We start from the raw sequence: 11,696 nt of genomic DNA, 5'->3' as shown, positions 1-11,696 counted from the left end.
GATTGCGCACACTACCAGTGCTAGCCTTAGCCTGTCTCTTCAGGTTCTTGTTCGAACCAATGTGCCTCTTCGCTTCCTGTATGTTCCGCTTCACTCTGTTTGACTCTGTTCGGTGCGATTCAATTCTCTGGAGGGGGCGTGTGTTTGCGTTCGTCATGGCACTCAGTTTTGACTTTCTACCTTACCGGTGCATCTCCTGTGAGCCTGATATTGATAATGTTATTTTTGTAAAATTCAGGATGTCATAGGCTCACATCATAGAAGGTGCCGAACTTTTCTTTTTCCTCATCTTATTCGTAGACTCACATCAGATACTTTTTTTTAGGGGATCACATCAGATACATACATACATGCAACACACACCACCCACCCGTCGTGCCGCTGGAGAGCTGAACCGAACGGCAGGACGGGCTGGCTATTCTTTCTGCAGTTCTACTCTGTTCTAGGCCTCTAGGGGCATATGCTATTGCTATAGCTGAAAGCAACAGCTCAAGGGAAGCACACATACACACGACACGCATATATAAATCGCACATGTACTACTACCAGTACGTTAGGTACGTAGCTCGGCTCGGATGGTTCGTCGGTCGGTCGATCGGTCGGCCGTCGTCTGGACCGCGTACGTGTTTCGATCAGCTCACGAATATGATGGACGGGTCGCAGCAGCACTCGTCGACGAGGCAGCAGCAGCACAGAGCAGCCAGGCTATTCGTACGTAGTTTGCGGGCATGCAAGCACAGAGCACCTCAGATTAGCACTGCCCACATAGTTTACGCAGAGGAAATTAAGAAAAACCGTCAGGTTCGTAGCTTTTTATTACCATCCTTCGAGGAATCCCGTCTGCCGTCTCGGCGGCGGGGCGTACTGCGGCGGCGCCATCACCGGCGGTCCGTTGTAATACCCTGCATGTGCGCGCGCGTTCCAGTTTCAGTTTCATGCAAGGCAGTGAGCGTGAGCAAACAAGAAGGGGAAAAGGGAAATGGAATGCAAGAAACACAAACATATATTCGTCTATCTATCATGCGTGGGAGTTACCTTGGTTGTGTGGGTACGAGTACCCGTACCTTCGGTCACTCATGTTGGTCACTGACTATGAACTATGAACCCTAGCTGCAGATGGCTGCCTGCTAGCAGAAGTGGACCGGCCGGTGCTGGACCTAGAGGGAGTATAAATAGCGGCTGCAAACCGAAGATCAAGTGGCCTGCTAGTATATTTTTGCCGTGGATTGCACTTTTAGTGGCGCTTCTGAAACATTCGGCGCGCCGCTGTCGGCAGCTCATCGATCCTAGGCGGCAGCGAGGGGAAACGAATAAAGCTACTCGATCGTTATCCGATTATTATCTCTTTGCTTCCTTTTAATTCCGCCCTTCCTTTTTGACCTTCCGTGGATTATTCCTGCCTTTAACTTCAAGCAAATGGGGGCATCATATTCATACGATTGAACTCTATCTCTGCTTGCTGTCGCTATTTACAATTACAGTAGTTATCTAACAAGCGCTAGGATCGATGCTAATGCGCCACCTTGTAATGTGAACGGCACAACTCGGTAACCAGCATCAGACACCAAAGACGCTGGGAATCTAAACCTCTGCATGCAACGCGAGCTACGATCTTCTTCTTCTTCGTTGGTAAGAGGCAGGTAAAGCGACGTTGCCAACTCGAGACGGCGAGACGAGGAGAATGCATGGTCCGGTTAAATCATCAGAAATCGGTCGACGATTCAAGGGTAGATGCTGGGTTCTTTGTTTCTTTTGCACGATTCGTAGCAACCAGATCGCCCTTCTCTAGAGTTTTCTGTGTCTATGCCGCCCTTCCAGCAGGCACACGGGAGTGACGCGTGGTGCACAACCGTGAAACCTAAGCATAAGGGTTCAGATAACCGTCTGCATTTGCAGTTGCAGGTTGCCAGAATTCAGAAACTGTAGGGGATATCGCCACCTTTGAGGAAAAACTAAAGGAAAATCGGCAGGAACGCAGGTTTGTAGCGACTACCATCTCTTCGTAGGAAATGTACCTGACAGATTTCCGAGACATCGACATCATTGTGTGGCTTCAGGATCCGGCTTGCCTGCTCTCTTTTCATGCTCTCATCCGTGCTTCCACTTCATCCTACAACTGTCTTTTTTTCCTTTTTCTTTTTTAATCTAATCATCTCTCCCCCCTGATTTTAAAGGGTGGGGCCGAGTCTTATTTTGTTTCAATCAAATCAAACCATGTATGTGGGAGCACGGATGGGCGCACGTGCAAGGAGCAGGCAAGTCTCGTCCGTGGCTTCAACGACAAACTGATCGATAGAAGCATATTTGCTTTAGGTACTTTTTTAGTGCCTTGGTTGGGACGGTGATGCGGCAACGGCGTCCCAAAGTTAGAATAATATCCTCCGGTCATATCCCCGCTCTAGTGGTGCACCTAGCACTGACGAAGGGCGTGCGGATATGTGTCCTCCGCAAGGCCGTTTGGATTTGATTGGGCCTCTTTTCCGTTGTGTCTTTGTAGGGTTAATAAGGTGGCCCGTGGCATGTTCATAAGCATCCAGAATATTTTGAACATGTGTAGCCTCTTGGTTACAAGCTTTAAAGAACAACAAAGTATCATTCACAAATAGCAAATGAGATATATCAATAGCTCTTCCTGTAATTTTTAGCGGGAAATATTGACAATTCAATACCTTGATTTATCAGAGCAGAGAGACCATTAACAACAAACAGAAACAAATATGGGGATGAAGGGTCACCTTGCAGAAGCCTACACATCGGTGCAAAAGAATCCAAGATGGCTCCATCAACTTTTACGTGGTATCTCACTGAGGTCACACAAGTCATTATCCAACTAACCCATCGGTGAGAGAAGCCAAGTTTTTGCATCATTTGTTTAAGGTAGGACCAATCAACTCGAACATATACTTTCGATGATTTCTGTACTACTATTGCATGCCAATAATAAATCAGAGGATTTTTAGAAGAAAAAATTGAAACAACTCCTCTATGAACAAATAAAGTCCGCCAAACTTTAGTTGATTCTAAGCAAAATTATATTGGGAAGATTTAATTAAATTCTGAATACCGAAGTTGAAATCCATACATCCAACTAACACCTCTAGTATCCGCGTCTGTATATGTACACACACATACTACTAACACCGCTAGCCAACGGGTCTAATCTTTTACTCTTTTTTCACAAACCAACATGTGGTTGGATGGTTAGAAGGACAGTGATATCTCCAGCCCAATAGAGTTCAAATCCTGGTGCTCGTATTATTTCTGAATTAATTTCAGGATTTCCGGCGATGCGCTTTCAGTGAAAGGAGATGTTCCCGTCGACGATGAGGCGTCTATGGTGACTTCGTAAATCTCAAGATGATATGTCGGCCCAGTTTCTCGGAGGTGGTCATAGGGATAGGATGTGTATGTACTTTTAGTGTCAAAGTCTCATGCATCCATTTTTATCGCCTGAACTGGGTCATAACCATCCCTATCATGTGTCCAATTATTCCTTTGAGGTCCAGATGAAGTGCATAATGGTGATGATCTTGCACCTTGTGTCATCATTGAACATGTGATCAAGCAAGATGTCTCTAGCCCATGTATCTGTATGTAGTCTCGGTAAGGTGAACTCGAACCGATCCTTGGCAGCAATCCAAAATTTCTTGGCATGCATGCATTCAAGCGCATGCTTGAGGTCCTCATTCATAGCTTTGCATATATCGCAAATGCCTAGAGTTTTGAAGTGTCGGTACTGCAAGGTGACCGAGTTTGGGAGAATACCACGCAACACTCTCCGCCAAAAAACTCTGACCTTTGGTATCACATGAAGCTTCCACAGAGCAGTCCACAGCTGTTTATTTGACGGTGATGATTCTGTGTTTCGTCCCTTCATCTAGAGAGCCAAGCTCGTTACGAGTCATAAGAGAACGATACATGGATTTTACAGAGTAGATGCCCGATTTTTCAAGAGCCCAAGCTAGTGAGTCCTCTCCTCCCACAGAGTTTAAAGGGATGTTCAGTATAGCCTTGGCGTCAGGGTGAAAGAAATTTTGTCGCACAACATCTACATTCCAATTCCTTGTGTAGTTGTCAATCAAATCTGAAACTCTAGGGAGCTGAGCAACACCGGGGCGCCCCATTGGCTTCATAGTGACAGTATCCGGAATCCAACAATCCGTTCATGTCGCAATCGATGTGCCATCTCTAACACGTTTTATGAGACCCATGTCAAGAGCTTTCTGACCTGCCACAATAGCCTTCCACGTACTAAGATGATCGAGCTGGTGCAGTGGCATTCTGAAAGTCTGAGAGCGGGAAATATTTTTCTTTTAGAACTCTCGAGCAAAGGGTCTTCGGATGGGTAATTAATCTCCAGCCTTGCTTCCCTAGCATAGCTATATTAAATAAGTGAAGATAAGAGAGGGTTAAAGTGCCTCTGTTGTGGGATAGATACTCCATCTGATTCTTTTTAGTTCGTATATAAGATTTGACTGAAGTCAAGACTCATAAAGTTTGACCAACTTTATAGAAAAGAGTATCAACATTTACAATCTAAAATCAATATCAATAGATGTGTCATTACTTGAAGTTTCTTATTGTAGTATAACTTTAGCATGACAGATGTTGATATTTTTTCATATAAATACGGTCAAATTTTATGAAGTTTGATTTCAGAGAATCCTAATATGCAGAGTAAAAAGGAACGGAGGGAGTACATAGTAGATTACCTTCTTCTCCACCCTGAGCGAAATCCTGGCCATTCGCTTCCCGATCGGACGGTGTAGTCTCAGTAATTCGATTGAGACCACGGGTCAATCGAGCCGACACGGATGACCTCTCTTCCTCAGGGCGGCATGGAGAAAACGGCGGCGGCGGTGGCGGTGGCGGCCGAAGAGGAGCCGGAGGAAGCGTGGGCGTGGACCTGGGGCGCGGGCACGGACGGGCAGCTGGGGAACGGCGGCTTCCAGGACTATCATCTCCCGCAGCCGCTCCTCCTCCCGCCTCGCTGCCGCGGCCGCGTTTCCTTCGTCGCCGGCGGCGGCGCCCACGCCATCGCCCTCACAAGTACGTTCGGTCTTCGTTCAGATACCCCACCTCAGTAGGATCTTTCTCGATAGGATTTGGTCAGGCGGGCCTGCTCGTCTTCGTGGTCCTCGTCGTCTAATGATTGCACGGCTCTCACATGGGTAGAAGCTGAACTCGATTAGATACTTAGATTGGTGAGGAGTTTGTGCACGACAATGGGCTTTGGTAACCATAGCATCACAGTTTCAGAGAGTTGGAATTGCATTGCAGGTTTCCTTCTTGTACACGCACCTACTTGCCTGCTTCTAGGTCCCTGTGTCCTATGAATCTTGTCTGGACATCCTCATCTCGTTCCCTTGAGCTGGATTTGCATATACATATTCAGTGCGGACTTATATGATAGACACGCTGCTCGGTAGGAATAGAGTTCCACCGCATGGTTTTAGAACTGCCTCCTTGTCCAACTTGGTAATGCAAGAGAGGATCTTATATTCACAGTTCCATACAGTGATACACCATTGTATCGTTCAGTGACTAAGGGTTGTTTGGTTCTTGCCTATAGCTGCCCTGCCAATATTGGCTTGCCAATTATTTGGCGTGGGATTCCACCGCCCAGGGTTGGCCAAAAATTTGGCAAGAATCTGTGAAGAAAAGAATAGAGGACTCGTTGGCAGCCAAATATTTGGCAACAAAGCAAACAACATATAAGGGATTTGGCGTGACCAATATTTTGGTAGGGTTAGTTGGGGGCATAAACCAAACAGCCCCCCTCTTCAGTTCAGTGATTAAGTTGCTTTTTAGTTCAGGTCCGCTTTCCATCTTGGCGAGTAGGAATGATTAAAGCATTTTGACATGCTGATCTCTCCCTGGGCATTTTACTTGTCAACATACTATGTTTGTTGAAGATAATCTGTTTACCTTGCTGTGCCATTTTTACCAGTGACTCAAGAAAAAACTTGTCTATGCACCAAAGGTCATTTTCCCCTCACTGATGTCTGACTAGACCAATATGGGTTAGTTTTCTGAAAATCTTTACTCAACATTTCAGGTGATGGTGAAGTATTTACTTGGGGCAGAGGTACCCATGGTCAGCTTGGCCATGGGAACATAGAGAACATCCCTCATCCAAAGTCCGTTAAGTTCTTTGAAAACTATACAGTAACCTGTGTGTCTACTGGATGGAACCATTCTGGATTTGCTACAGGTCTCCAAATTCTGAAACCATTCATTTACGTTTTACTTCTATTTTGGTCTTCACGTTTCATGCCAGCCCGTTTCTTATTTTGTTTTGCTTTAGAACGGTTGTCTTATTTTGTTTGGAAAGTGAATTGTCACTGATGAGCTTTGCTGTGATGTTTCTAGTTGTTATTTTCAGATTCTGGGCAACTCTTCATGTGCGGAGATGGCTCATTTGGACAGCTTGGCACTGGTGATACTCAGTCAAGGAACTTGCCATTTGAAGTGCCATCCTTTACCACAAAGCATGTCGAGAAGCTTGCATTTGGGATGCGCCATTCTCTTGTCCTATTGAAAGGTAGGTAAAATTATGACAGACTGTTACAGTGACACATTAATTTATAAGAAACTGCATGTTCATGGGCAGCCCGGTGCATGAAATTGCATGTTCATGGAACAACACAAATTTCTCTGGTAATACCTTTTCCATAACAACTTGATCAGTAATCTTTTTAGTCTCTGGCAACACCCAATATCTATAGCATGGTTTTTGAGTCGCTGATTAGTCGCTGTATAGTTGCCGACTAATCGCCAAGTCGTTTTCTAGAAATCAGGGCGACTCGCGACTATACGGCGACTTGGGTCGACTAATCGCCGAGCCGCAGGGCTGGCGGCGACTTGACTAGTCGCAACTCAAAAACCATGATCTATAGTGACTCATTTATGCCTTCCCTAAGGTTCTGACATCCGCAAGGCAATACTTAATCAATATTCCAGTATTCTGTATTTTGTGCGGAAAACAGGGCGCAACTTGCTGAAAATTATGGAAAGCAAAAAATCTGTAAATGAAGCTACTAAAGAGGAAAAAGGAAAAAAAGTTAGATCATCATGATCTTAGGATCTTTTCACCAGACAGCTGGAAGTTTATTGACCATACCATTTCTCCTTTATAACAGACTTCTTTCTTCCAGATAAATGACACAGTTATCAAATTTGGCCCATGTGCATTACGAGTAAATGACACATTATTCTTATTTCTTCCAGATAATTCAGTTTATGGATTTGGCTCAGCAAGACGGGGACAAGTTGGCAAATCTGCTTCCAAAAATCAGAAGTTTTGTAATACTCCTAGATTAATTGATGGTTTTCCAAACTGCAAAATAGTGAATTTATATGCCAATGGAGATCATAGTGCTGCATTGGATGGTAAGCATTGTAGACCTGCAGTTACCAACTCTTTTCTATTTGATACTTGGCCTAATAATTTCCCTTTCATTGAATATAACAGAATCTGGCCAGTTGTACATCTGGGGAAGAGCATTAGTTGGTGAACATGATGATGACCAACCTCGGGCAGCCTTTCCCTCTTTGAGTATTTCTCAAGTGGCATTAGGATGGCATCATGCACTAGTTTTATCTGGTATGTAGTTGTTTCATATTAATTGAACTATGTTTTCCAGAAGCTTTCTCAGAAGGTTGACATTTTTTTATTTATCTTAGGAGGTGAATTGTACACCATTGGTGCTTACCGCCATCAGAAGTGTGACCCTTCTGTGTCAGAAAATGCAGTAGCGCAGAAACTGAATCTTACCACAACAAGCAGTAAACATCATGGTACTCCTCACAACTTTTGATATGCTACATCATATTTGAATTATGGAACAGAGACATGTATCTTGTATATTCATCTGGTAAATAGTGCCAAGCAGTTGAGCATCCTTCAAAACGAGAATATGCCAACCGTTTGCACAAAATGGTACCTTCAGATGGGAAGTCAAATCTATATGACTGCGACAACTTGTCTGCACCCCATGGCAAGAATGCATTCTCTTGATCTCTTCTGTATTTAAAAGAATGAGAAAAAAGACAATCATAGATGTACAGCATATGAACTTGTGAAAATTCATGAGAAAATATGACTGGTGTGAACTGTACAAAAGCGTTTTGCAGATAGTGCACACTGCACGAACGGATGATGAGAAAATACTATCATTATGTATGCTCACACTACATGCCGTTAATACACGCCCCAGCCTATTCTATATCCATTTTAACTTTCCTAGAGTAGATTCATATTTGTTCCATCTGATGACCATGTCGCATTTGCACCTCCCACGCCCTCTGAAAGTATGTGTGTGTTGTGCAGAATCATTTTCAGTGTCAAATTTAGCGAAGGTGCCCTCTATTCATGGACAGCAGGTGACCCAGATAGCAGCCGGCACTGAACATTCAGCTTTGGTGACAGGTAAGAGGTCGTTTTATCCCAGAATCTAAAAATGAATAAGATGAGCAGCGGCCGGGCTAACTGCTGCTCTTCGCATGTTTTTCTCAGACAGCGGAGCATTGTTCACCTGGGGCTGGGGAGAGCACGGGCAACTGGGCTTGGGAGATACTTGTGATCAGGTGGTTCCTCGGAGAGTAAATCTAGGCGACGAGGGCTCACGTTCTTCTGCTTCGCTCAGCGTGTACTGTGGGAGCGGATTTACCGTCGCCGTGAGCCTGCCTTAGTGGCAGATGTACTGTTGTACCACCGTATTTTGGTTATGTCTCCACACAGTATGTCAGAAAGGTGAACACCAGTGTAGATGCTTTCTTGTAATGCTGTTGGAGAGTGAAGGAGGAACGCAACAGGATTTGCTCCGTGTGTGTATGAATGAACCACTTGTTGTCTAGTATTATAATCCGGCTCGGGGCAGCAATATTGTTGCATCCCGCGATTTGGACTTGTCAACTGGAGTATTAGTGAAAATGGAAGATGGAATAATACAGACACCGTACTGTCCGGTGCCATTCATAATTGCAGAGGACCATATTGTGGATTGGGGATATAAATACTACAGGGTATCAATAGTGATGCATCTGGTTCCTGGAGGAAAAGAAAACAACAGTGTGCCCGGACGCCATCTTCAAAGTTCAAACCAAGGAAAAGAGGAAGAGATACGCTACATATACAGAGGCTGTGGTCGATAGGTGGGCTGGCTCTTGCGTAAACCGAAGGTCAAATTCCAAGCTGAGTATGGATGTTGGAGGGAAGGTTCCAACAAGTCTTTTGGAGTAGATGGATGGTGTCAGTAGTATATTTGGTGGGGACGGATCCCAAGACCAGGACCGACGTTTGGGATATTCCGGCTGGATGCTCCGCGATCCCGACGTCTACGTACGGCGACGGGAACAGCCATTAGATCGGCCATCATCAATCAATCAAGTCAGGAGGGCTGCCTGACTTGGGATGCTCTTCCATGGGGGAGCATTTGCCTGCCTGCTTGGATATTCCCGGTCTTGCTGAATGTTCCCTATAATATTCCTACTTGGTCTTTCCTTATTCAGCGCAAGGCCACACAAGTCCTAATACTAATGGGGGGCAGTTATATACAAGACTAAAGAGTGATTAAGCCGCCTGACGTGTTTGACCATACGCCATGAAACTGGTTAAAAAAAACATACGCTATGAATCCACTCTCAGCTGCTCCATACTTTAATACTGTATTGTCATGTGAATTTTCCTGCTTTCCCGTGTCTTGTTAGAGAACGTTTGTCTTGCTATTCGATAAATATACGCCTTTCTACGATTGTACCTATTCGCTCCGTTCGGCATTATAAGATATCCTACTTCCTCTGATCCATATTACTTGCCTCAACTTTAATAAATGTTTACTAAAGCACTAAAGCTACGACAAGTAATATGATCCGGTTTCGCGTAACTCTGGATGCTCTTCCATTCCATGGGGAGCAGAGCATTTGGCTGCTCGGATATTCCCACCCGGCCTAGCTGAATGTTCACTGTAATATTCCTACTTGGGTCTTTCCTTATTCAGTTCAAGGTCTGTCTGACACACTTAATACTAATGGGAAACAGTTATACTTCATCTGTCTCACATATTATTTTAAGTGTAATAACATCTTATGTATGAATGGAGGGAGTAGAAGACTAAAGAGGTGCTAAGCTGCCTGACGTGTTTGTCCTGCTCTTCGTTACTCTAAATAATACTCTATTGTGAATGTCCTGCTTTCCTGTGTCTCCTTAGAGAATGTTTGTCTTGCTCTTCTATAAATATAGGGATTTTGCTCTCTACGAAGATGCCATATACTACGAGTCAAATTCGACCCCGAGAATCAAGGGCTTGTGCAAACTGTACACTTAGGCTCTGATATAGGTTGACTCAGTCAATTGTGGTAATTCTGTTAATCTTTTCAGGTTTGCCTACTCTATTGTTTTTGCAAGAAATTTCCAATCTATTCGTCAATCATGACAGTACAAAAAACGCTAGAGGTAATAAAAACTACAATCAGGTCCATGGATCACCTAGCGACGACTACAAGCACTGGAGCGAGCCGAAGGCGCGCTGCCGTCATCGCCCTCCATCACCAGAGTCGGGCAAACCTTGTAGTAGTAGACAGTCGGGAAGTCGTCATGCTAAGGTCCCAAAGGACTAGCGCACCAGATCGAAAAGTTCAAACCAGTAACCACAAGAACGAAGTCGAACAAAAGCTGGATCTAAATAGATCCACTGAAGACCAACACTGAACGAATCCCGTGAGATTCGACGGAGACACACCTACACACATCCTCCTCCGACGCTATTTTTTATTCCTATTGAGGGACATCGCCACCGCCACACAACCCCAACCAAGCCGTTGAACCTACCAAAAACAAGAACTGGTCCCTCCCGCCGACTCTATTGTTGGTTGGCGATTTTTAATACGTATCAACTAGGTTATGCCCAACGAAGTTTTTCCTTCACTAACCTTAGGTGGCTAGGGCAAACTATTCTCTCCGAAGTTCGCCGGCGAGCCCATGGATTCGCCTCCCCTCTGCCTGCGGCTCCGGCGGCCGGTGGCGGAGTGGGGAATTCCGGTGCCTCTGCTCCGGCTAGTAGTTTAGATTAGGATTTTTTTAGTCCTCGCAGGGGCGGTGCTCGAGCAGATGACAACGCTACTTCTTTGAGTTTATCTTCCGGACTCTGATCCTCCTCGAGTACGTATGTAAGTACGTAGTCGATGGAGCTCCGGCGTAATTCCTGGCGTCTCTTTGGGGCGGTGAGGTTAGTGTTTCTCATCATGTGGACATATTTGGTGTAAGGTGCTTCAGATCTATGTAAGGATTCAACGGCGACGACTGCGTCTCTAGGGCGGTGGTCTTTAGGGGCACGTGCACGAAGACTTTTTGGCTGCCATCGACAAGGTAAGCCTACTCCGGTGGGGGAGCGGCGACAGCGGCGCGTTGGCGGCTCGTTCTGGCGGCAATAGTGGTTGTTTGGGAGTCTTGGAATCTCAATGCAATTTTTATTATGTTCGAGATGCTTTCCACTTTCGCGGAACTTTGATAATAGATCTAGATCATTTTCGCAAAATGAAACTAGGTTATTCCAAATTGAATTTAAATTATCTATATTCATCATGACTAAAGAGTGTCATGCCTATTTGATTATCTGATATACATCATGGTATATTCATTTTAAATTTGGTGTCAAAACACGACTAAGCGTGTCATGCACACAAAAAAGGGCAAC

The 11,696-nt window shown here is 44.9% G+C and overlaps 1 protein-coding gene and 1 long non-coding RNA gene across 3 annotated transcripts; one reads left to right on the top strand and one right to left on the bottom strand.

The window, feature by feature from the left end:
• Window positions 1–258: 258 nt before the first annotated feature.
• On the bottom strand, window positions 259–1,231 carry LOC123058646 (uncharacterized). Its single transcript, XR_006427258.1, has 3 exons — window positions 1,036–1,231; window positions 821–902; window positions 259–705 (listed from the first exon to the last, which is right to left on the bottom strand). It is a non-coding gene; the product is annotated as an uncharacterized lncRNA (long non-coding RNA).
• A 3,520-nt stretch (window positions 1,232–4,751) lies between these two features.
• Window positions 4,752–8,983, top strand: LOC123062237 (ultraviolet-B receptor UVR8). Of its 2 annotated transcripts, XM_044485672.1 has the most exons (9): window positions 4,762–5,049; window positions 5,951–5,983; window positions 6,059–6,214; window positions 6,386–6,544; window positions 7,231–7,392; window positions 7,475–7,606; window positions 7,687–7,800; window positions 8,333–8,431; window positions 8,519–8,983. In XM_044485672.1, the coding sequence occupies exons 1-9, from the start codon at window positions 4,815–4,817 to the stop codon at window positions 8,692–8,694; spliced, it is 1,266 nt and encodes a 421-aa protein (XP_044341607.1). In that variant the 5' UTR covers window positions 4,762–4,814; the 3' UTR covers window positions 8,695–8,983. The 2 variants fall into 2 exon arrangements, with proteins under 2 accessions (XP_044341609.1, XP_044341607.1); XM_044485674.1 differs by lacking the exon at window positions 5,951–5,983 and having other exon boundaries at window positions 4,752–5,049.
• Window positions 8,984–11,696: the final 2,713 nt, after the last annotated feature.

This window comes from Triticum aestivum, chromosome 3A, assembly GCF_018294505.1.
Source record: "Triticum aestivum cultivar Chinese Spring chromosome 3A, IWGSC CS RefSeq v2.1, whole genome shotgun sequence".
NCBI classification, from domain to species: domain Eukaryota; kingdom Viridiplantae; phylum Streptophyta; class Magnoliopsida; order Poales; family Poaceae; genus Triticum; species Triticum aestivum.
Note: the sequence above shows the minus strand (reverse complement) of the source record. Positions and strands in the feature narration are given on the sequence as shown.

Bases quoted from the DNA above. Each gene is read 5' to 3' on its own strand.
- LOC123062237 (XM_044485672.1), top strand. From the start codon at position 4,815: ATGACCTCTCTTCCTCAGGGCGGCATGGAGAAAACGGCGGCGGCGGTG. The intron at 5,050-5,950 runs GTACGTTCGGTC...CATTTTTACCAG, and splicing joins CCACGCCATCGCCCTCACAA to TGACTCAAGAAAAAACTTGT. The intron at 7,801-8,332 runs GTACTCCTCACA...TGTGTTGTGCAG, and splicing joins AACAAGCAGTAAACATCATG to AATCATTTTCAGTGTCAAAT.